Source organism: Clarias gariepinus, chromosome 16 (genome assembly GCF_024256425.1).
Source record: "Clarias gariepinus isolate MV-2021 ecotype Netherlands chromosome 16, CGAR_prim_01v2, whole genome shotgun sequence".
Lineage (NCBI taxonomy): Eukaryota > Metazoa > Chordata > Actinopteri > Siluriformes > Clariidae > Clarias > Clarias gariepinus.
This window is the reverse complement of record NC_071115.1, coordinates 2,091,610-2,116,804: the sequence shown is the minus strand read 5'-3', so window position 1 is coordinate 2,116,804 and position 25,195 is coordinate 2,091,610. Positions and strand designations below refer to the sequence as shown.

Sequence of the window (25,195 nt, the reverse complement as noted above, 5' to 3'; positions counted from 1 at the left end):
GCTGCTTTACAAAAATACAATTTGAGTATAAATGAATGGAGTTAAATACATATTTAGTTTAGTTGACGGTGGAGAGGAAACAGATGACACGCTGACAGGAAGCCAACCCCGCTGTTGATTATTTAACCTAAACAGCACAATACAGCATTTTATTCTGCACACAATCATATATTTACAGATATATAATTTTAGGAAGATTATTCCGGGGAAAGAATTTAAATTAATCCGAGGTTTTACCATTAGTGAGATTTTTTTTCCATCATTAGCTAGACGACTGGGTTTCTTATACTGGATTTCTTCTTGATCCAACATACCCATTATGAATAAGTTCCACTTGTAACGTATTTAAAAAAAAAAAAAAAAAAAAAGCTGAAATATTTACAGTACAATAAACAACTTCATCCTTTTTATGTTCTTTTATTGTTAAAACACATTAATAGCGAGATAAAGTATAACAGCTGACCACCCCGTATCGCTCAGTAAACACACACACACACACACACACACTGATAAAATTAAAAAGCTCTTAATGCATGACCACATGTGACATGAACAAAACCGTCCATCAGGCACTTGGGAGAAAGAAAGATAAGATGGCTTAGGAAAAGAAAAAGAAAAAAAAGTCTTTGTACCTTGAACTGATAAAACGAAAACAGACAGAAAAAAAGGTCAAATCAAGTTGTAACACGTACAGTAAGCTAGTGCAGTGACATTCATCATCATCAAGTTTTAGTGCAGGGAGTGTTTTCAAAGCTTCAAGTCTGCACAATCAGTCCATCAATTTGTTACATAAATATCATTACAGCAACATTGACCTCATGTACATTTCATGTAACTTTATAATCCATATTGTGCGTCTTTAAATAAATGGTATAGGTAACATTAAAGCAATAGTGATGATCTAGACACACACACAACACTTTTTAAAATGCAAAACACTCGACTCCGCCTCTTTGTTCAGGAAACTGTTCCGCTGATATACGATTGTGAAACATGAACATTTGTTTTATTGGCTACATTATTAATGAAGTGAACTCCAGAATAACTATTGGCACCTTTTATGATTGGCCAACTGAAATTTTGCAAGAAACATTCCTCAGCATACAAAGCAAATTGGAAATTGGTAATATTGGTAATGTTTTTGGGCGACTGGAACGGATTATCTGCATTTACATTATTTCCTATGGGAGAATGCGCTTCGCAATATGAAATTTCACCTTAAGAACTCTCTTTCTTCCCTGATTCCTATTAACATGTTCCCCACCCAGACGTAAAGTCGCGTCATGTTTGGACTTGAACATGACTTACTTCATTATGTACCATCATTTCTATAGATACAGTAAAGTAGAGTACACACAGTCTGGTAAAGGGTGCCAATATTTCTGGAGCACACAGCATGCTGCAACTACTATGTTAAATACCTGAACACGTACTTACTCTTTCACAAAATATCACAACCTGATTTTAAACCTATGTTAATATTAATAACAGTAATAAAAGAAGAAGAATTTCTGGAACGTCTTTAGATTAAAAGACTCTAAAAACTAATTTTCTGGAAGAACACACAGTACTGGTTAAGCTAGAGGCTAAAGTTAGCTCACCGGTTATCTAATGTGAAAATAAAAATCGATAGTTAAAATCAGTAACTCTACACCGAGACGATCTGAACGTTATTGCACCGTACGATATCCCTACAGACGTTATTTGCATTGTTTGCTCTGTTGCTGCACATCGCGCACCGTGCACTAGCCAGGCTGGACGCGTGCATTATTAAAAACACAAATACATTTCTATACACGTGCGAGTGTGTTAGAGGTGTCACGGTAGTGATGATGATGGCGGTTGCTGCTTTTCTTACGAGCTGAACAGTAACGATGGACTGTTCCCTCATGCGGTTACTTTAGAGCAATAAAGCTTTAGTCCCTACAAATAAGACAAGACGAAACAAAGCAACGGAGTGTGGAGGAACTGCGTTTCCCGCCAGAGCTGAGCGGAGGAAAGGCACGCGATCAGACGGTGATGAGCGGCGCCCAGTCTCTCCTCTTGCGTCCGTACTGGGAGGGAGAAGAAAAGGGGGAAAAATAAAGATCAAACAAACATTGCAGGACGGAAACACAGACTGAAAAACAAAAGCTAATCCTCGTATCAGGAGCAGGAGTGTGTGTGTGTGTGTGTGTGTGTGTGTGTGTGTGTGTGTGTGGTGACCTACCTGGATGTCGGTGAGCTCCTTGTAGAACCTGGTGGCGAGCTCAGGACCGTTCTTCATGGTCGGGATTTCAAAGTGCTGATCAAAAGATGAATGGATACGTGTTACATAAATACAGAGAGGGGGAGGAGTCTGAGGACACGCAGGAGGGCGGGGCTGACTCAAAGAGCTCGAGATAAGATTAGAACTAAATACCATATAGACAGATATATAATGAAGTAATCATGGTAATTATTAAATAACTTAATAAATATTAGTAATTAACTAATTAACACCAAAATTACAATCATTCATTAATATCAATTCTTTAGGACGGATCATCAGCTAAGATAAACTTAGGCGGTCTGAACCTCCACAAAACTGAGCTTTATAGAAGAGAGGCAAAGTGAAGGCTGGTTTAAAAAAGGATTTTAAAAAAGACCCAAGGACAAAAAAAACTATTTTATTTTAAGATGTTGGTTATTTTTCAATTAGTCTAATGATTATGGGTTGATTTTATGGATGATTTAGTGAATTTTCTGGTCGGATGATTATTTATTTTATTAACCTGGCGGTAAATCATAACCATAACTGATCTTTAACCGTTTAATTTTTATTCGAATATTTTCTTGTAAAAACATTTATTTTAAAAATAAAACTTTTCCTATATAAAAAGAAGCGTCAAGAATTAATAAACCCCCCCCAAAAAAAGAGAGAGAAAATAAATAAATAATTTTACAAAAAAGTTAATCACGTACTGTAACACCCGTCCTGATTTCTGACGCGTGTGTGTTGAGTGTTAACGTTAAAGCCGTGAGCAGTTACCTGTCCTTTATACAGCAGGCTGCCGACGGGACACACCACACACGCCGTCCCCGAGCCAAACACCTCCAACACCCGGCCGGCCTTCAGAGCCTCCATCAGCTCCTTCATCGGCAGCGTCCGCTCCGTCACCTTAAACTCACCCTGAAACACCACACACACACACACACACACACACACACACACACACCAAGAAAGTATTCAAAAATAAATTATAATAATTAACTATTAAATTAATAAATTACTTTTAAAAAGATGTATTAATCTTTTTTTTACTAGTTTAATTAACCACTACAATCACAATCGTTAATTTATATTAATTAATCTGGAGAATCACCAGCGAGCACATTCACATAAACTCATCAAGAACGTGAGATAAACTAAGAAACAAACATGACTTTCTTTCAAACATGAGTGTTTAAGGCGCACAATGTTTAAAATTATTATTAATAATAATAATAAAATAAAAGATGGTGTAAAATATAGGATACACAGATGGGCTGTAATGGGAATAAAAAAAATTTAATAAAATAAAATAAATTAAAAGAAAAAGATTAAAGAACTTTGTAACAATAAAATTAAAAATTATCTAATGTAAAAATATAAATAAATAAATTGAGGAAATATAGAATTTTATATATAATTTTTTATTGTGTTTGTGTGAGATTTTTTATAATAATAATAAAAATAATAATAATATATACGCTATACAGACAGATTTAGATTTGAAACTGACAATCATGAAGATTATTCACTAGTGAACTCTACGTTTGATCTAAAATGTCCGTACAGTATAATAAACCCACGCTTCCCAACCTCAGGTCCACTCTCCCTCAAGGGGGCGCCAAAGATCAACCGGGTGTAGAGGAGGACTAGTCTGCTCTGAGCGGTGAGATCGCTGGAGTCAGATTCGCACATTTTAAGACTAAGGTCATAATTACATACTTACACTAAATTATTAAAAGATCAGTTTATTATTTTGGCGGCACGGTGGTGTAGTGGTTACCAGGGTTACCAAACAACATTTATCTCTAATAGATACATCCAGATAGCAAAAGAAATGAATGATAACATGAGTATGACACACACACTCACACACACACACACACTCACCCACTCCCTGGCCAGATCCAGTAGTGACTGCCTGGTGACCCCGGGGAGAATGATGCCATCTAGTGGAGGAGTGACCAGCTCTCGCTCTACAGGCGAACAAAACACAAACAAACTCCTTTCACAATCTGTATTTAAGGAGAACTTGTAGACATTTCACAGGTGTACTTATTTTTGCACATGAACTAAACTGTGCCTTTTATTCTACTTATGAGAGACACGTTTCTATTACTGTTAATAAATTAAGGATTAAGAATAAAATAAAGAACAAGGTACAGTATGTAAAGAAATTAATTTCCAAGTGTTTAATCAACACCAGCCGACCAATCAAAGAGCAGAACCTAACAGCAGGGTGTTGAGGCAAAGAGACGCGAGACAGGTGGGTTAAAAGCTCTTGTGTTTTTGTTGCGTCTCCTGGTAACGGGAGCGACCTCAGCACGCGTCTGCGTAAACGTCTGGGTTTGATTAAGTCGCGCGGGCGGTGATGCGCCGTGCTCTGGCTTTTAGCGAGTGATTTCCTGCTATTAGTGTGTGATCTCAGATCGTTAGTGTTATTTGTGATCCATTAAGTCCATTAGTGTGTGTGTGTGTGTGTGTGTGTCATCAACAGCAAACTAATTGCTATATATACAAATACATACACACACTAAAACTTTCCACCCGGAGTTCAATAGTGTAATCTTATCTCCTATTTTATCTTACACACGAGTCACCTTGTGCTTTGTTCATTCCAGTGATAAAGGGTGTGTGTGTGTGTGTGTGTGTGTGATATAGATATATATATATATATATATATATATATATATATATATATATATATAAAAAAAACAATGTGTGTTATAATAACTAGGGATGCACCGAAATGAAAATTCTGGGCCGAAAACGAAACCGAAATTTTTGGATGCACTTGGCCGAAAACCGATACCGAAACCGAAAATGGCTTCATTAAAAAACATGTTTAAAATATTTTCTTTTTGTTTGTATTAAAAAAATGTTGCATATTGCAACTTTGCTGTCCTCATCTGAAACTTTGAAGTGCTTCCAAACCGCCGACATACTCCGTGTTTGATGCGTAATGACAGCGCGAACGAGACGGAAGGATGGGAGAGGCGTGGCGACAATTTCGGCTTTTATTTTCGCCGCTTTCTTACGTTTCGGCCGAAACCGATAATGCTATTTCGGCCAAAAATTTTCGGCGGCCAAAATTTCGGTGCATCCCTAATAATAACCTCTCTCAGTTTCACTCCTCTTCCAAACGCACCATTTCAATGTCTATGTAAATGAGCTACTGCTGGGCCACGCCCCCTCCAGAGAACAGCAGAGTGGAAAAACAAGGCGGGGGGAGGGGCCTCTCTTATATGAGGTCACAATTGGGGGGGGGGGAATCTAATCAGCTTGTTTAAGTGCCAGTCAATAAAAGTATGAGATTCAGCCTCGTCTCTTCCTTTCTAATGATCCAGTGAGCTTTAAATGACAACTTGTGTACAAAGTTCACGTTATAGACATCCGTGCGTCTCTCCGTCGCTAAGCAACAAGGACGAGAAAGAAGAAGAAGAAGAAACTAATGTAAATCTTTTGCCCTTTAAAGGTCACTGGCTGATCGAGGTGATCTGCTGAATCTCACACAGAGACAGAGAGTAACTGATGATGGATCATGTGACCACACAGACTGTGTTCCAGACCCCTGAAGAATGCAGAGCCGTCTCTCCTGTGCACGAGTTCTACAGTCCTCCCGAGAGCTCACCTCCTTTCTCGTTGGTCCAGTAGATGAAGAGGTTCATGGTGCCGACCTCGGTGATCTCCTCCTGGTCTCCGTACAGCCACAGCACCTGCTGACAGCCCTGCTTCACCGCCTCCATCTGGATGGCTATAGTGGGCCCGTAGTTACTGCAACACACACACACACACACACACACACACACAAGCAAAAGTGATATTACATTTAAACTGCATTTCTTAAGTTCATATGATGAAACCATAAAAGTTTAAGAAAAAAGTCACATTTAATCAGGCTTCTGATGTGTTTAATGTTTACTTGTTAATTTAATTTGCTCTAATGCAAAAAATAAACAGACATTCATAAAAATAAACATTAATCCGAGACACTATAACGCTTGCTTAAATAAAGATCCCTAACACAGACAGTCCCAGATTTACAAACCAGTTCTGTTCCGGGAGCATGTTCGTAAGTCGGATTTGTTCTAAAGTCAGACAAAGTGAGTCTTGTACGCCTTTGACACGAATATACAACGTAAAGTATAAGAATCCACTCGACTAAATCTGTCCCCTCCCCCCACACTGCCATCATGTGGCCTAAAACCGTAACCTCGCTCATCACAGTCCAAAGACATGCAGGTTAGGCTACATGATGTTTCCAAATTGGCCGTAGTGTGTGAATGAACGTGTGTGCGCGTGTGCATGCGATAGATTGCCACCCTGCCCATGGTGTACCCCCCCTCATGCCCCAATTCTCCTGGGATAGGCTCCAGCCCCCCCACGCCCCTGTACAAAGCATTTTGTAGAGACTGAGTGAGTGAGTGAGGGAGGGACAGTGTGTGTGTGTGTGTGTGTGTGTGTGTGTGTTCATATTCGACAGGTTAATATCACTCCTGAATAACATTCTACAGTGTGTTTAGAGTTGACACATAAACGTCAGCGTGATGTACTTTGTGTACACGAAACGCTCAGACAGCGACGCCGCTCCTCACACACGATCACAGAAGTCCTGAATAACGAGAGGCTCTGGACCGAAAGCATGAAGCGCCGCTGCGCGATCTGTTTACATAAACATGATGTGGGGTTTAAATCCCGCCGCGCCACTCAGAGCACGCAGTGTGTGGAACGCTGACCGGAGTTTGATCGCGTTGCCCTTGCTGAACACATGACACGTTTACCCACAGCAGTCCGCTAGGACTATATATACACACACACGCACACGCACAAAGAGGAAAGTTTGACCCTGCGTTTACTCTGATGTGAACTATAAACACTTCTACGTGTCCTGCCGTGTTCCCGCGAGAGCTTTATCATTATTCTCATGCAGTGGAAAGAGAACGTGACCGCAATTCTGACCTGCCCATCTTGTAGGCGCCGACTCCGCCCCTGCAGGCCCGCACGTAGCGAGGATCCGCCAGCAGGGACACGGGGTTGAAGGCTCCTGTGGCGAAGTACGGCCCCACCGGACCCACGATGACAAACAGGAGGGCGTGGCCTGCTTTGGACACGCCCAAAGAAGGCTGAGCCAATCAGAGACGAGAGAATTGAAACTAAATACACGACAAATAAAGGCTTAAACTTCAACTAAATATCAAGATTTTATTGTTAGATCATGATATATTGATACTACTGGACAATATCATGGTGATGTGATGTATATCATAATATATATAATATGATATCATGATGTTTTTGGGACGATTTAGTGATGATATAACATTGTTATGTATGGTTTGGGATGATACTGTCAGAACATGATTATATCACGATATCACATCACTGGACAATATCGTGATGTGTTTATCTTCTCCGATGACGACGCGTTTGTAATCCTGCTAAAAGCTTAGCTGCGACGTTGGATCCCTCACCTCGACCCCGATCAGGGTGGGTCTGATGTAAAGGCTGGCGTCGGTGGAGTACGGAACCCACTCGTGGTCCAGCTGGATCAGCTTCTTAATGCACTCCAGCAGCTCGTGCTTATCAAACAACTACAGAGAGAGAGAGAGAGAGAGAGAGAGAGAGCAAGAGAACCATTAAAAAGTGAAAACACACACACACACAAAACGAGCTGTAATGGAGAACTTGTAGCTGGAGAACAAAGACCCCTTTTTCAACTTTTCCATTAATGTGGAGCGCGGACGAAACGAAAGCGCTTTTAGCAATTTGAACATCCGCCGAGATTCAGCAGAAATTGGAAAGTGCTTTTAAGAAAAAAAAAAAGTGTATGAGGGAATAAGAGAAGAACTAATAGTCGCAGGCTTCACACGAACAACCGACCAAATAGTGTATAAGCTAAAAAAACTGAAGAAAGAAATTTTTATAGAGAATAACCAGTAAACTGACTTTGGTCATGGTCGTTTCTGTTTAGTGGGCGTGGCCTGTGACATATCATGCAGTGTCTAGTGGAAATGTGGGCCGGTTCTCGGTGGTTCCCAGTCCAGCACCGGCCGAGCTCCAGTGTAGTGGATATGATGCTTCACTTACAGCCTCGCGTAACCACGTGTACCCAGCAGGGGCCGCCAGAGGTCCTAATTATAAACTAGCTACAGAGATTTGAATTAACTACTGAACTCTCTGGGTCGAACCCGACACCTGATCGACACACAACACACCAAAATCTACACCAGCTGGGGTGGATACTGGATCATTTGATAATCTTATTCCACAAGAATTACCAAAAAACTTAAACAAAATAAAGAAACAAACACACAACTATTTTTATTCTATTTTGTACTATTTTATATTATATTGTATTTATTGTACTTTTCAATTTCATTAAAGTTCTCAATGCATTTCTATTTTAAAGTAGATCTGATCTACATTAATCTATTTTAAAAACATTTCATCCAATTGTTATTTTTGTGTAAGTTTTTAGATTTTTAAAATTAATTTCTTTATTTAATCGTATTACCTTTTCGCTTTTTCAGCTATTTATTTATTAATTTATTTATAAATGTGTTAATTATTCACTTTCACTCTTAAATCTATTAAATTTCATCTATTTTACAATTAAGTGTGTGTGTGTGAGTGAGTGCGTGAGTGTGTGCGCGAGTGTGTGAGTGAGTGTGTGAGTGAGTGTGTGTGTGCGAGTGCGTGAGTGTGTGCGTGAGTGTGTGAGTGAGTGTGTGCGTGCGAGTGTGTGTGTGACTCACAGGCAGGCAGCAGCGGTGTGCGCTGCGATACATGCGCTCCATGTTCAGCATGGGCCGAAACAAACGGATCTGATTATCCACTCCGCGGAACGCCTTCATCCCCTCGAACAGCTGAAAACAGTGGACATGTACAGTACACACACACACACACACACACACACACACACACGAGATGTAAGATGATGTCATGTAATTCATTTGATTAAACCCAGTCTACACTGTAATTATTAATCAGAAGTCTCGTCGCGTCTCGTTACAGAATCTGACGGGAATAAAACCGGGCCGTCTTTCATTTCCTGTACATGTGATCTGTCGAGTGCCAGCTCCCTCCTCACAGCTTCACTCAGATTTACTCGTCCAGACATGAAGGGAAAATTAACTTTATTTCATCTATTAAACGTTCAGAATAAAGTCTGTGATGTTTCGGACTTGAGAGTATTTAATAAAGACTGAAAGGATGTGTGAAGTAGCGTGTTCCTGATTTGTGTAAACATCACGTCTCGTATAAACTTTCAACCATCGGCCTTTTGCGACTTTAAAAACCAGTGAAAGAGGGTCGTGAATAAGTAACGGCACCTCGACGGAGTAGTGCAGGGCGGAGGACGCCGGGTGGAGCGACAGGTTTTGGAAGGGTTTAATCTGAGGAGCTTCCCATCCTCCTCTCTCCGTCCAGCCCACGGTCAGCATGTGATCGGAGAAAAACTTCCCGAAACCCAGGCTGGACGGGTCGGGCTTCGGGTTCGGCGCCTTCGCTTTCTCGATGGTGAGATCTGCAGCCTGAGAGAGAGAGAGAGAGAGAGAGAGAGAGAGAGAGAGAGAGAGAGAGACGACAAGGCGGGGAGGTGGGAGTGAAAGCAGATATGTGGAAGGACAGACAGATTTTTGTTTTTTAATTCACAGTGTCTAATTGATCATGCATGCATTAGACACAAAAACACACTCATTGATTTATTTTTTATTATTTTTCTTAATCAGATTACGTGCACTGAGTGAGGAGAAAGGGAAGAGAGGAACACGAAAGGACAGAGGAAACACAACAAGAAAAAAAAAACAAAAAAAAAACACAGAGAACAATAAAAGTGAGAACACGCCACCAATAAAACAGAAACCCCACCCAGTCTAAACCCCACAGTGAGGACAGTTTAACAGCGCCGGCTCGGATCGTAAACCCTGCCGAGGGCGCCGGAGCGCACATTCCACCGGTGACTAACACCCGAGCTCAGGGATCGAGTTACACCTCCGTTCTTCACGTTCACTGAGAGAGTTACCTTGAAAGACGAGCTGGCGAAGCGCAGTGACCCCGAGCAGACGGGGAGGGGCCTCAGGACACGCCCACATAATACCTGAGAGAGAGAGAGAGAGAGAGAGAGTGTTAGATACAACATCATTCAGATCATTCATGTACAGTAGGAGGCATGAGTGAGTGACGCGCGGCTGGTGTTAAAGACATGGCACAAGGGTCGGGCATTAGTGCTCACATGGCACTTCCTAGAATTCCACATGCATTTTACTTAACACTTTCTTCTGCATTCTTTAAAGAAATTTTTACTAAAACATAGAATCGAGTTTGCTTTGCTCATGCGATGTGTAAAAAACCTATAATTAACTGTCGTGCGTACACTTCGGCCACGCCCACAAGAGACTCACTTCTCGCTAAGAACTGTGAAGATCTGAGCGGGTTAAATGTAACATTCCTTTAGAACAAAAGCCTTTCAAAGGAATTAAAATGTAACGTTTGTGGTATCTTTAAAAACAAGCGAGTGTTTTCTTTAACAAAGTAACTGACACTTTGTGAACTGGACAGAAATTCAAAAGAAGAGGAGATATAATTATCCTGCAAAAGATGCGAGTGGTTTATATAGTGTATTAAACTTTTAATTTATTAATTTACTTTATTTCTGAGCACAAATTTGCAGCTTTTCCCCTGAAAAGTAAATAAAAATCGAAGTTGCAATGCGGACCAGCACGATTATTTATTCACAAAAGACAAAGATTATAAATAAATATAGACACATAATCAGGAATTTTTTTATATTTGTAGTTTTTTTAGACATTTAAGTATTTGTTGCTTTTTGTTTATAAACAAATAAATATCAGTAAACATGCTCTTAATGAGATCACTCTAGCCTTCATTCGGTGTGATAATCATAATCATGTAAAATGAGAGTATTGTGCTTGAACTTTGCAATCAAAATCAGTGTGTGGTTTATATAGAACATTACAAAGTTTATTTTATTTGTTTTTATTTTTATTTTTGAGCAGCATTAGCAGCTTTTACACAAAAACTAAATAATCAACAAAACTTAAAGCAGTAAAACAGCAAAAACCAGATTTTAAAGAAAAAACATTGAATAATAATAAAACAATCATATTTAAAAATGTGTGTTAATATTAATCCTGACAAAGATCGAATCACAAACCCGAGCAATTATTCAATCACAAAAGGCTGTGATTTATTACATGACCCATGTATTCGGGAGAGTGCGTGTGTGTGTGTGTGTGTGTGTTTGTAGTTTGTCAAAAATTCAGGTATAATTTTTTTTAAATACTTTTGAGTTTATAGATAAATAAATAAATAAATATTGGCGAGCATGCTCACTTAACGAGATTGTTTGTGCCTTTATTCTGTGTTTGCATCAATGCAATATAATAATGGTGTTTATTTATTATCGCAGATTAAATTACAATTTGTGAGATTTTATTTCCCCTATCTGATCATCCAGCCCTAATTAATGCAAACAACCTGGGACATGTTTTCATGTCCTCATTTTCTCCTTGAGAAGGTCATGTGAGTTCACAAGCCTCATAATTCTGGGAGTTTAACAAAAATATAATTAAAATTTATTATAAAAACGACTTTAGGATCAGATTGTATCAGACCAGGCTGACTCAGGTCTCGAATAGCAGGTTTTTCCAAGCTTACATTAACGTCACAAGGTGACGCACATAAACACACACACACTTTGTTTTAAGCACAAATAAACACACACACACACACACACACACAAAGCTCACTTTGCCACGTGCAACTCATTCATGCAGTTCATAAATGTAAAAATGCACACTCCTTAGTTCGACTGTAATATTTTTTTTATCTGTTTACTCGTTAATTTAATTAATTTATTAGATTTTGCATGCAGGAGTCTCTCAAGTTTCAGCGTTTGGTTTTAAAACTCGCGGGTTTAAACCCTGATCTCGAGGTCTCGAGCGCGCTTTAACGCAGAAAGGTTAATTATTGACGCGCACGAGCCGAGGAGGCGCGCGACACAGATAGAGCGGGACTGAATGAACTCACCGTCCGCAGCGCCGCCATCACAACACCGCAGCACGCGCGCACACACACACAAACACACAGACCCGGACTCTGACCGGCTGGAAACAAACAACTGCGCTGAGCGTTCCGGACCTGTGTAGACGTGGTCGGGAAAAGGGGTGCGTCTCAAATCGCGACAGAGGGAGGGGTCTCTCAGTGCTCACTAGTGAATCATTTTAGTGAATCGGTTCTTTCAAACTCGTTCATCAAAATGAAAGGATGTTTTTTTTTTGTCATTTAGTTCATTTCTAATACATTTTTTAATAAAAAAGACCCCCAATACGTCTACATACACAAATTCTGGCTATAGTTCCAGTTACAAAAATATTACAATGCAACTAAGGATCATATAATAATAAACAGAATGAGTAGCTCACAATCACATATCTTCTAGTCCGAGTCATTCATCCTTTTGAATCTATTGCACCGCATTTGGGAGTCACGTGACAAAAGAACGAACGATTCGGGAATACTCTTGTTTCGTAACGTAATTATAACTTTTCTTCTTTTGGATTTCTGTGCAGTTTGTGCAACACCGCCACCTACTGGACCGGAGAGGTGATGTTTAAACAAATCAGGAACACGCTACTTCACACATCCTTTCAGTCTTTATTAAATACTCTCAAGTCAGAAAACTCCAACATCACAGACTTTATTCTGAACGTTTAATAGATGAAATAAAGCTAATTTTTCCTCCATGTCTGGACGAGTAAATCTGAGTGACTGGGGAGGAACTAAAGCTTTGAGATGGGAACTGAGAACAGTTCAATAGAAAATGAACGAATCACTCTCTCCGAGATACTCGTTCATCTGAGTCATGTTAAAGATTCATTAAAAAACAGTGAATAGTTCATGAACGACCCATCACTAGTGCTCCCTTTACTCACTCAGGCCTCAGATTAGGAATGTGATAATGCCTTGTAATCATGTATACGTTTCCTACTTTGAAATAAATTTTTGTGTTTTACTCATCAATAAACTTGTTTTTTTTTAAGATCATGATTAAGATATAAAGGCTCATCGTCTCATCACCGTCTATACCTGTGCATCGTGCATCGGCGGGGTACACCCTGGGCAGGGCATCAATCCTTCGCACTACAGGCAATTTGGGAATGCCAATTCCTGCATGTCTGGGGGAGAAATCCGGAGTACCCGGAGAAAACCCACCAAGCACGTGGTGAACATGCAAACTCCATGCACACAGGAGGCTGGAATAGAACCAGAACCCTGGAGGTGTGACGTCACAGCCCTAACCACTACACCACCAGGAAAACTTTTCCTGTTCATTCTTTACTCCAAAACATTCATGTTAGTTTGTGTCTGTGAACGTTACCTTTTATGGAGTTTTGTGGGTGTGGCTACATGCCAGTGGGCTGGATCAGGAACTGGTAAACTTGAGGAAAGATTTTAGCTTGGTTTTTCTTACATAAATCATACAATGAGACTAATTTTATACATTTTTCTATTCTAGGCTGCTTTGTTCAAGTCTGTGGCCAAGACGATGCGCACACGAACTAATCTGATTGGATAATTGATTAATTAATAGACTCCAAAAAATGTAAAATAAACATAAAAAAGTTTCCCGCTCTAAGCTGGAGAGCACAGAACAAGGAGTCGATTTGAGACACACCCGATGTGTGTGTGTGTGTGTGTGTGTGTGTGTGTGTGTGTGTGTGTTAATAAAAAAATAAAATAAAATAAAAATATCTTAAACGCCTGACGCACAGCAGTGTTCATAGTTTTAAATGTATGTTTGGTGAATATATTTGTGTTTACATAAAGATATAAATTAATAATTAATAAATGATAAAGTTGTAAGTGTGATCTCCTTATTAATATCTGGGAGGTGTGGAGATTTCCCGAGCTCTGATTGGATAAAACGAGCGACGGTTGGCGCGAGGGAAAGTTGGTTCAAATGAGTTCATCACCGCGTCTTCCGATTGGTCGAGAGCAGGGGGCGGCGGACCTTTGCGCCTCGCTGATTGGACGAAACAGGTTGCGTCAGGCTGCGCTTGATTTACGCAGAGTTTGCGCATTTGGTGCGCTAAAATTAATCTCGTGAAAACAAACAAACAAAAACCCAGAAATAGAGCCTGTGTGCTGCTAAAGTGTTTTTAAGGGTTTGTTTAAGATTGAGTGGCAAAATAATGCTTGAGGAAAACTACAATCCTTCATAAAAACATCTAATAAATAAATACAATTGTTTAGCTAATATTACGTTTAATTTATATAAATTTAATTTTAATGGTTTCTTATCATGAGCTAATTAAAAATTATAAAAAAAAAATACATAAATAAAAATCAGTTTGAGTTTAATTTTAATGCAGAAAATAAAACTCACTGTTTTCTGGTAAAATAGTTAATATTATTTTTAATAATTACTTTCAAAAGATTTTTTATGTATTTATGTATAATATTATAAACCTGTTTTTTCACTCATGTACAATTGTCTAATGTTAAAATATTATTCTAAATAATAAAAAAATTATAATAAAATTATAACTGTAAATTGTATATTTGTACATTTTAACAAAATTTTATATTTGAAATGTAAATTTTATTTAATTTAGCTTTTCTCATTTTTCTGATTGCAGTAAAATCCTTCTTTCTTTCTCTCTTTCTGTTCTGTCCTATCGTTCTCTCTTTTCAGGTCACGAACAGTCACAAAAGCATTTCACTGCTGTGTATGGGACAAATAAAATTTAATTTGAAATTATAATAAACTATTATTAAAACTATTATTTATTTTATTTGTATCATTTTCTTATGTCGTTTATCTCACACGGCTAAAACAACAGGCTGTAAAATTGCTGCTATACAAATGTTTTCTTTTTAAATTATTGACATTACTGTGAGAGATTTGTTCATATAATTGTTGTAATAAATATTGTTCAGGAAACATTTAAGCAAATAGAGTTTAAATAATTAAAGATCTTGCTTTTTTTAATGTCATATGATTATGAGATGATTTGCTGGAAGAAAAAAACAAACCAGAGTCAGATCACACCAGGTTCGTATTAAAATTTCACCTTTTTAATAAAACTTTTAATTTCTGATATGAGGAAAATTAGTAAAAAATCAGGAATGTGCAAGAATGTGTTTCTGCATTAGTAAATAACTTTACTGTAAAATCAAGTGTATTTAAAAATTCATTAGAAAAACAGCTACAAATCAGTGGTATTGTGTCACATGTGGTATTATGTGCCGTTCTGTCTGAAGAGGGAAATAATTATAGAATCGTTAGTAAAAAAAGTAAACAATCATCTCTTTTAATCATCAGCCTTGATGTGTGACAGAGACAGACGTATCGGCTCACACGAGGTAAATGTTTTATTTTTTAAGGAATCTGACTTTTGAAGCCGTAGTTGAGCTCGGCTCCTCCGCTCAGCAGCAGGTCTATTCCGGTGCAGAAAGTGGCGTCAGCCGCCAGGAAGAGAGCCATCAGTCCACTTTCCTCCTCGGTGCCCATACGCCCTAGCAACTACAACACACACACACACTCACACAGATTTATATTTTACGAGTGAGAGGCCCGAGACGTTCAGAAACACTAAAGCACCTTTCGCTGATTGATCAGAAGCTCTGCATTCATTTTCATTGCCATGGTAACGGCTCCACATTATGGCATTATAGTCAATTTCTGATGATTTATTAAACATTTATGGTAGGAGTCATTACAATATAACCAGCACCAGTGCTTTCTAACAGTCGGAGGTGAAGCTGTATTAGACGTTTTCTGATGACTTCATGGCAGTTTCCATTTATGGTTTCTTGATCTTTTTGGTCTTCTATGGGATAAAGAGAGGCTGGTGAAGGGCTGTGAATACATAACTGTTACTAGGACCTGATCTGTTACTTACTGTAGGTGCTTCACAATAATAAATGGAACTATACATGGATATAAAAAAAAAAAAGAGGTCACAAATTAGCTGCATTGTAGAATTTATTTTAATCAACGTTCCGCACTCTGCCGTTTACTCTCAGGCTCGTAGTGACGAATCTGTGTCTCTTCACCAGTAATAATTCTCTTTAAGAAACTTTCACCTTCCTTAGATTATCACTACAACTGTTGTTTGCAGAAATCCAACGCTCCCGTTTATGCTTTTGTACGAGTTGTTTCGGCACCTGATACACCCTCAGACCACAGACAATTACATGAATGACTGCACGCTGCTATTTTTTGTGCAAATTAGAAGCAAGGAATCCATTTTTGCATCACAGTTACTAATAAAATGATGTAACACAATGATGTAACACCCTCGTGAAATATGTGGCAAGTAGCTGAGGTGTACGAGAAGTAAAACACCTAGTGTTCTTTATAAAAAATAGGGTGCTAACAGTAACCTGACCTGACAGTTACCACCAAAACACACACACACTATGTTCTCTGTAAACAAACATTATTCAGTTGTTTGGAAAGAAACCTGATCACGTAAAGGAGTGTTAAAGTACAGAGACTGTGTGTTGGAGAATGTTCTGAATGTTCTTTATTTTCCTTCTCCCATTCATCTCTCTCTCTCTATTACCTGTGCGTTCTCTCCCTCTTTAATGGCGGCGGCTGCGTCAGGTGTTTGGTCTGCGAGCTCCTCCCACAGAGGCGTCATCACGTTACCCGGAGAAATGCTACAACATATTAATGATGAGAAATAAATAAAACAATCGATAATAAACACAAAAGGACTTCAGACTTGATGTGAGATGACAGAACGTTCAGGACGCGATTCTCCACATCTATCACATGATAGTCTAGAGCTTAGAATTTTAATTTGACACCAAGCGGTGTGTGTGACACGCGACACACGTTCTAATTAAAGAAATGAAAAAAAGATTTAAATTAAATGAAAGACCAAAATATTATCAGAATCAGAACTCACCAGTTAACTCTCACATTGTAGCGACTTTCATCTACAGCCATAGCTTTGGTCATGGAGATGATCGCCCCCTAATGGACAAACGCAAGCAACATCCAACATATTCAGCAAGAAGCTCCATGTGTCAATCATGATAAAACTCTCATTAGAATTGTAAATTCATTCTCCTTCCCAGAGTTTTTCAATCGGACTACATTTCCTCTCGTATCCACGCCCTGATGACGGAGTTGTTTATAACACACAGTGTGATACAGGGCTGTTCAATCCTGGATTCTGATTGGTCAAATGGTGTTAATACATTTTTTTGGGGAAGTCTTCTGTAAGGAGACATTTACTTGAATTTATTTCCGTAGTAAAATTCCTACCTTGGTGGCTACGTATGGAGCGGCGTGTTTCTGTCCGATAGTCGCCACCAGGCTGGAGACGTTGATGATGTTGCCTTGTGTTTTCCGCAGGTGTGGAAGCGCATACTGACCGGGAAAGAAGAAATAAGAAATGAAAACTGACTACTATTAGCCCAGGGACTTTAAAATACAAACGTTAAATGTTAATAATAATAAGATTCACATAACTTATACACATGGTTTTTAGATACAGAACTCTACATCATGACTCTTTAATTCATGATTTATTTATTATCATGTGATTCCTTTTATGATTCATTCATTATCATTTGATTCTGTTTATGATTCATTTATTATCATGTGATTCCTTTTATTATTCATTTATTTTCATTTGATTCTCTTTATGATTCGTAATCATCTAATAATAAAAACTCCTAAACTTAACTGGCTGAACCAAACGCTTCTATTAACCGAAGATCGATCGTTCACATCCCTGTGGATGAATCATATCCCACGGTTCTTTACAGAACGATTCAATTCATTCACATCATGTTTCTTCTGGACATGCTCTCCTTCAGGATTTTCGGGTTTAGAGCCCATAACAGAGCTCGCGTTTTCCAGAGGCATCATATTCCATTGGCCCAACATGCCTGGTGTTCCTCAAGGTGTTTTCCAAATGTGAGAATAGGTTTTGTATTCCTTCTGGTTAGTGATGCTTTTCATGAACTCCACGATCCTCAATCAGGTTTTTTTTTTTTTAAACAATTAAGCATGACAATTAAAATAAAAAAAGAATTCTTCTTCACAGCACTGTATGATCGCAGCTCATGTGATTACGAGTGATTTATCAAATTTATCATTTAATTCATTCAAACTATAGTTGGATTCTATATTACTTATGCTTATTTTAGAAAACTGTGCTTTATCTTTGCACAAACTGAGCTGAACACCGAAGGGTGTTTGAGTCAAACCAGGACTTTTGATTGTACAGAGTAAAAAATCCCTTTATTTCTCCATATAATCCTCTGCTACACTAACGTACTTATTCTTGTGTTTGCCTAGTTTTTTTAGTATGCCGGAGCCATGATCAGACTGCCTGCTTCGCGTCTGAAACGCCGGCCTCCCAGGAACTCCATTGATGCCCCAAACATGTGGAAATGTCTTGGAGTGAGGCCAGGACTGTACATATGGGGGACGTGGCAATAACTCCCAACTGGTTGGTGATTTTTTGAGTTATTTGTCAATTTTCAAGGATCTGGCGTTCTACTCGCTGAATGTTCACGGGAACAACTGCATTGGGCTGTAAATGAGTAAATCACTTAAACGCCTTTATTAACTAGAAATTTCATCACAACTCCTGGTATGATCTGAACGCCCCATGCAATTTTAACTTACACAGTAAGTACAATTTAACACTCACCCAGTTTAGATGTGAGCGCTAGATAATAAAAACCGGTTTAGAAGGTCGAGAAACCGGATCAGTCTGACCTCTCACCTTGGACGCAAGGAAATAGTTGATTAGATTCAGGTTGAGTAAATCTCGAAACTCCTCGGCGCTGGTCTCATCTGTGGGTTTGTGAGGAGGATCTGAGCACAGAACACGCCCACGTTATTACTCACACAAAGCACAGCATTCTGCTTAAACATTGAAAAGCATTTCCCGAGCTCAGAATTAAAAAAAGAAAACACCCGGCATCATGTTGTTAGGGTGCAATGACCGTCTACAGGGCGGTGTCATGAAGTAAGGTTATTACTGTTACCACTTTAAAAGTTATTATCTTCCTGTAACAACACTCGCGGGAGTGTTCTATTGCTCTTACACCGCAGCGATTTGCCAACAATTACAATTCCTGAGTTAAGACCAAAATGTTGTACATTTCGTTTAGTTAAAAACAAGTGAGTTCCTGTTCTTACTTACGTTATAGCAGCTCTAAACCTCACTCTCTGTCTTAAAGTTAATGCAAAGAAAAAAGATAACCATCAGGTTGTCATGTTCCTAAGAAACTGTAAAGAAAATGTTTTTGCTTTACTGCTGACTCTCCCAAGATCCTTTAGCTATACGTATCCCTGTAAACAGACTGTTATTATATTAATATATATATAAAAAGATGAAATATTTGAATAAACATTAGCGATAATTAATCATTAATAGATTAATTGTTGCTAAGAATTTACGGCATTAATCGATAATGTTTGTTTTGCATCATATTTTTCTGTAGTTCACATGCCTATTAAATTGTACACCACAAGAGGGCGCACTGGCAGTTCAGCAGGTGCGCAATGTTTGATAGTGTATTTTTAGCAACCTTCATATCAGGGCAGAGAAATGACAGCTTTAATGTTTTTTATTTATTTTTATTATTCTGTTTCAACTACAACAATGTTCAAGTTACCAGCCTGAAGTGACTGAATTCTGGCTGTTCACCCTAATGTGACACAGATCTCCTTTTATCCAGAGCTGTCTGAATGCACAAATCTCAAGTCTTGCAGAATGAGATCACGTGCAGATGTGGTGATCGGATCGGATACGTACATGATACTGATATGTTATGTGGTTGGGGCACTCGCTGACGTCATCAGTCAGCACTGGCAGCTCTGGAATTTCATTGCAGTGCCAGCAACAGCTGCTAAAACAGCTAAAGCGGGGCGTCTGGCTTTCTGTCTTCATCTGAAGCTCAGTAAATACAGCTGACTAACCGCTCGCCGTCTTCTGAGCAAAACCACAAGCATGTTTCTGCTAAAATCTTACCCACTGTTTGAAGTGAATGAGCGCTCGACATGCCGCATCAGAGGACAGACGTGTCCACATTCGAGTCAGAAAAAAGTCACTTGTAATTATGAATTGGAACCATCATGACCTGTAAATACGATCGAACCGAAAAAATCTGAATCGAGCAATATGGCTTATAAAGTGATCATAGCCTACTCGTGCTTCATTAGTTTGTCTCACGTCACTAATTGTCCTGTTTTTTTAGATAAAACTTTAACTGAGAAATCTTTTCTTGTTCATCATTGTTAATTATTAACCCTAATTAACCCCAATGAGCTCAGAAAGGACGCTTACGCCAGCCTGCGTTATTCACCAGACAGTCGATCTGTCCGAAGCGCTCGACGGTTGTGGAGATCAGCGTCTGAGGAATAAACACAAACACTCAACTGTAATAAAACTCTAGAACAAAACTCAAGACTTTGTTACACTTTCGGCGTGTGAGACGCACCTTAATGTCCTCTTCTTTAGAGATGTCACAGGACAGGAAGAGACACGACCCTGGCCCCGCTTTATTAAGCTCTTCCTCCAGCTGTTTACCAGCTTGAGCTGATGTACAAGAAGAAGAAGAAAAATATATAGTAGCGAGCAACGATGAGCGGGACCAAGCACCCTGTCCCATCACCTTCCGGGTGCAACACACAACCTGCACACGTCACACACTATACAGGGCTCAATGTTTGGGCCCTAAATATTTGTTAAGTGCGTTAGTGTGTGTGTGTGTGTGTCAGTCTGTGTGTGACAAGTAAATGTGTTTGCATCTTTTGTGATGTGTGTTAATATGTGTGTGATATTTGTGTGAGACATGTGACTTAAACGAGATGTCGGTGAACGTGACATACATTGAAATACATTAAACAAATATTTTTTGCTGTATTATTAATATTATTATTATTTGTGCACAAACTATGCATGGAGGCAAGGAAAGCATGCTGGGTTTTATAGTTTCTCTCCCTGGCCGCAGTGAATCTTGTTTTTGTGTTGGGAACCTGAGTGTGTAGGTGTTAACAGGTGAAACATCAGTGGGAGTCCCGGGAAGTCAGTGAAATGGATTCTGTGCTATAAAAACGTTAGACACATCAGTCACTTCACCCCAAATAAAAACTTTTTTTCCTACATTTTCATGTTTTTTCTGCTTGAGTTATAAAAATGCATCTTCTTACATTGTACATGTATTATGACATACGTCTCAAATTCATCTCCATTCACTCACTACAAGGGCACTACAGAAGGGTAGTAATTCAATTCAATTCAATTTTATTTGTATAGCGCTTTTAGCAATTTTCATTGCCGCAAAGCAGCTTTACATAGTCAAAAGAATTATTTAGGTTTGTATGAAATGTGAATTTGTATGAATCAAAATGGTCAGTTTGTCCCTGGTGAGCAAGCCGAGGGTGACAGTGGCAAGGAAAAACTCCCTGAGATGGTAAGAGGAAGAAACCTTGAGAGGAACCAGACTCAACAGGGAACCCATCCTCATTTGGGTGAAACAAAAAGCAGTAAATGATCTGCATTTATACAGTGTGTAGGGTGGGAGGCAGTTCAGCTATAATAGCTGATGTTAATTGATGTTAATATGGAGTCCAGGTAGTTATTGAAGTTATTGAAGTTATTGTAATGATTTCTACATCCTACACAATTATTCTTAACATCCTAAAGCAGCGTGTGTAGAAAACCATGACGTCTACACATAAAAACAAGTGTGAGTTTTGATGCATGATCTTAAATTCATCTCCGATCTCTCACTAGATAGCGAACATTATGATTTCAACCCAGTACATTAGTGCACCGTTTGTAATAACAAGGACGTCTTCTCCGCTGGACAGTGTATTTGTGTATTTTGGCATAAGTGTAAGAGCTGCACGTGATTGTGATATATTTACATCAGGCGTATTATGAAAGTTCAGTTTGTGCTCTATAGAAATAATACAAAATGTCTTAGCTACTACATTGGCAAAGTCAATTAAGGACAAATTTACATAAATATAAAAAGACCCCATAGAGTTAATTTAATCAAACAACGTCCTACAGATAGAAAAATATAAATAGAATTTAAATAAATGTAAAATGTGGATTAAATGTGAAAAATGAATTGCGTATAAAATGAAAAAAAAAAAAAAAAAAAACACTTTCATATCATCATGTGATTTTGCGCGTGTGAAGTTCGAGTGTTCCTGTGTAAATAACCACAATGTGTGACTTTAGGGAACTTTGTCCCATGCAATAAACAGATCTGTTTTCCCTACGCACAAGTGCACTACAGCCTCATATTAGCTATAACTGTACCCTACATAGTGCACTACACTATTCTAGACTTCTATGCTTACACACTGCACAGTGTTTTAAAAAAAAGCTTTTTTCCTCCATAAGAGTATACATCCTACATAGTTCACCTACATAGTGCACGGTTATTGTTGTTAGTCTTTCGACCATACAATCTATACACACAACTCACGCTGTATGCCTTTGCTGATACAACACAGCATCCAGTGTTTAGGATTTAAGCGATGGGTGGAAAAAGAACCCGCACTATAATCATGGCATGTGAAAACCTGAAGAACTGAAAATTTGGCCACGGCAAACAAAGCATTTCAGGCATACAAGCAACTGAACTGAGTCGAACCAAACGTGAAGTTGCGCGTACGTCCGGAAGCCGTTCAAAACTTGGTCACCCCAGTGGAAAGCCGAGTGAAGCTAGTTTACTGATTTATTTTGTTTTTTTTTTGCATCACGCTGCAACCTCTCGCAGCCGGAGGTCTAGAGGGAGCTGATTGGCCGAGCTCTCTCAGAGGGGAGGATTGAGAGGTACTTGGTGCTCACACATCAATCACGGCTCTACAGGCAATCAGGGGCGTCTGCGAGCACAGGCAAGCGGAAGGAGCGGATAGCGCTGTCCTCCGAGTGTGTTACGCCGCCCACAGCGGTGCGTGAGTGAGCAGTTCGGAAAAAGATGCGGGCGGGCGGCTGGCGTCACGCGGTGCGGAGGAAACACGTGATAGTCTTCGACCCTCCTGACTGAGTGGTAGTAGTAGCCTTAATGTGGGAGCCCCCTAGTGACGGGGAGGAATTGGCCACGACTAAATTAGGGAGAAAATCGAGAAAAAAAAGTGAGGATTAATGTGTATTTATTTCATATTGTACTTCATTCACACGTCTTTTCTAGATGTTTCGAGTGTTTTCATATACAGAAATATGATTAAAGTGTTGTAAATTGGTAATCTTAGTAATATATTTGGGTGGCCGGAACGGATTATCCACATTTACATTACTTCCTATGGGAACACGTGTTCCACAAGACGAAATTTCACCTCGTACAAAAATGGCCATCGTATGAATCTGGTGCAGTCGGGTATAAAATCAGGCTCAACAATGACAACCCCTTAAATAAACAAGAGTCAATAATGAAACAAAGTAATAATAAACAAACACAAGTAAATAAAGAGATACAGAAGGATTTCTCACCTCCTCTGGCACAGAAAACCACTTTAGCTCCGTTCTGCACTGAGAAAACAAAGCAGCAGAGTTCTTGTTTATTAAGAGTTGATTATGAACTCGTTTCCTCTCCGTCTGGACACACACACACACACACACACACACTTACCGAACACTTTAACGACGCCCCTGCCGATGCCTTTCGACCCCCCGGTCACAATCACCACCTTGTCTCGGTATCTCTGTCCACTCGCCATGTCTCTGCAGCTGTGTTTCCGCACAACCAGAAACCGAAATACACACACACACACACACACACACACACACACGCACGCGCGCGCAGAACAGTCAGGTGATTTACTAAAGTCTCTTCCGCAAAAGACACACACTGTGCAGTTACACAGAGCCGCCGCCAGAGGGAGACAAAAGCAATAAATCGATCCTTCTCCAGAACATTCTGGAAAGTGCTGGGAGCAGAGTCTATCCATCTAAATCTTACTTTCATGAAATAAATCTGATTCACATTAACCACAATATCTTATAAAATAAACACTTTTATAGACACTAAAACTCTAAAAAACAAAACAATTATTGATTATAATTAATGATTTATCTGTATAGATTAAAGATTTTTAAGGTTGTTCTTTCAATGATATCTTCACATTTACAGCGTTTACAACAATTTAAAACATTGGAGGACCTGAAACCTGTCTCCATAACCATAAAGAAAAGCAAAATTCTCAGTAAAAAGTGATGCCGTTATGTTCCAGATTACGTCTCATCATATACAGTATAAATATTTTTTCCACAAGGTGGCCCTGGCTGTACACGTTCTTCAACAGAGATTATATATACAGTTTATAGGAAAGGAAAATTTAAATAAAGATACAATGCTGGCCTCCGAGTGGCGCAGTGGTAAAGTGCTCGTCCTATCATCCGGGGATCGCTGGTTCGGTTCCCGGGTGATGCTGTAACCTCTCACAGCCGGAGGCCTCGAGAGAGCGGGGAGGGTATAAAGCTCTGTCAGCGGGGAGGGATGAGAGGTATTAGTGCTCCCACATTGATTGCACGGCTTTAAGCCATTCGGGGCGTCTTGCACGCGGAGGGAGCGGATAGCGCTGGCCTCCGAGCGTGTGACGCCGCCCCCAACGTTGCGTGAGCAAGCAGGTCGAAAAAAGAGGTCGGCTGGTGTCACATGGTTCGGAGGAAACGCGTGACAGCCCCCGGCCCCTCCTGGCTGGATGGAGGTAAGTAGCCCTAATGTTGGAGCCCCCCCTAGTGACGGGAAAGGAATTGGACATGACTAGATTGGGGAAAAAATCGGGGGGAAAAAAGAAATGGACAGGACTAAATTTATATAAAATAAAAAAAAGATAATAATCGCATAAAAATGTGAATATAAATAAAATTTTCAGGTTGGCTTATCCACTCCGGTTTCCTCCCACAGTCCAAAGACATGTTGGTTAGGTTAATTGGTGTTCTT

The 25,195-nt window shown here is 39.4% G+C and overlaps 3 protein-coding genes across 3 annotated transcripts in view; all 3 read right to left on the bottom strand.

The window, feature by feature from the left end:
• The window catches only part of grna (granulin a), a 67,635-nt gene extending 61,679 nt beyond the window's left edge, over positions 1–5,956 (bottom strand). The window contains exon 1 of the mRNA XM_053514058.1: positions 5,952–5,956. The gene's annotated coding sequence lies outside the window, so the exon portion shown is untranslated. The remainder of the gene's footprint in view (positions 1–5,951) is intronic.
• bcat2 (branched chain amino-acid transaminase 2, mitochondrial) lies at positions 402–12,401 on the bottom strand. Its single transcript, XM_053514055.1, has 11 exons — positions 12,281–12,401; positions 10,254–10,328; positions 9,562–9,762; positions 8,986–9,096; positions 7,702–7,821; positions 7,190–7,353; positions 5,862–6,004; positions 4,121–4,206; positions 3,011–3,151; positions 2,210–2,284; positions 402–2,054 (listed from the first exon to the last, which is right to left on the bottom strand). Exons 1-11 carry the CDS (start codon positions 12,296–12,298, stop codon positions 2,010–2,012), a joined length of 1,179 nt encoding a protein of 392 aa, XP_053370030.1. The 5' UTR covers positions 12,299–12,401; the 3' UTR covers positions 402–2,009.
• A 2,908-nt stretch (positions 12,402–15,309) lies between these two features.
• hsd17b14 (hydroxysteroid (17-beta) dehydrogenase 14) lies at positions 15,310–24,040 on the bottom strand. Its single transcript, XM_053515464.1, has 9 exons — positions 23,882–24,040; positions 23,743–23,781; positions 20,732–20,829; positions 20,578–20,644; positions 19,009–19,100; positions 17,535–17,639; positions 17,173–17,240; positions 16,825–16,921; positions 15,310–15,779 (listed from the first exon to the last, which is right to left on the bottom strand). The coding sequence occupies exons 1-9, from the start codon at positions 23,967–23,969 to the stop codon at positions 15,636–15,638; spliced, it is 798 nt and encodes a 265-aa protein (XP_053371439.1). The 5' UTR covers positions 23,970–24,040; the 3' UTR covers positions 15,310–15,635.
• Between the last annotated feature and the right edge of the window lie 1,155 nt (positions 24,041–25,195).

Bases quoted from the DNA above. Each gene is read 5' to 3' on its own strand.
- bcat2 (XM_053514055.1), bottom strand. The intron at 6,005-7,189 runs GTCAGAATTGCG...TGTGTGTTGCAG, and splicing joins GGCGCCTACAAGATGGGCAG to TAACTACGGGCCCACTATAG. The intron at 2,055-2,209 runs GTAGGTCACCAC...TCTCCCTCCCAG, and splicing joins AGGAGCTCACCGACATCCAG to TACGGACGCAAGAGGAGAGA.
- hsd17b14 (XM_053515464.1), bottom strand. From the start codon at position 23,969: ATGGCGAGTGGACAGAGATACCGAGACAAGGTGGTGATTGTGACCGGG. The intron at 19,101-20,577 runs GTAAGCGTCCTT...TTCTGTGCTCAG, and splicing joins GGTGAATAACGCAGGCTGGC to ATCCTCCTCACAAACCCACA. The intron at 17,640-19,008 runs GTGAGAGGTCAG...TTTCCCGGTCAG, and splicing joins ACTATTTCCTTGCGTCCAAG to TATGCGCTTCCACACCTGCG.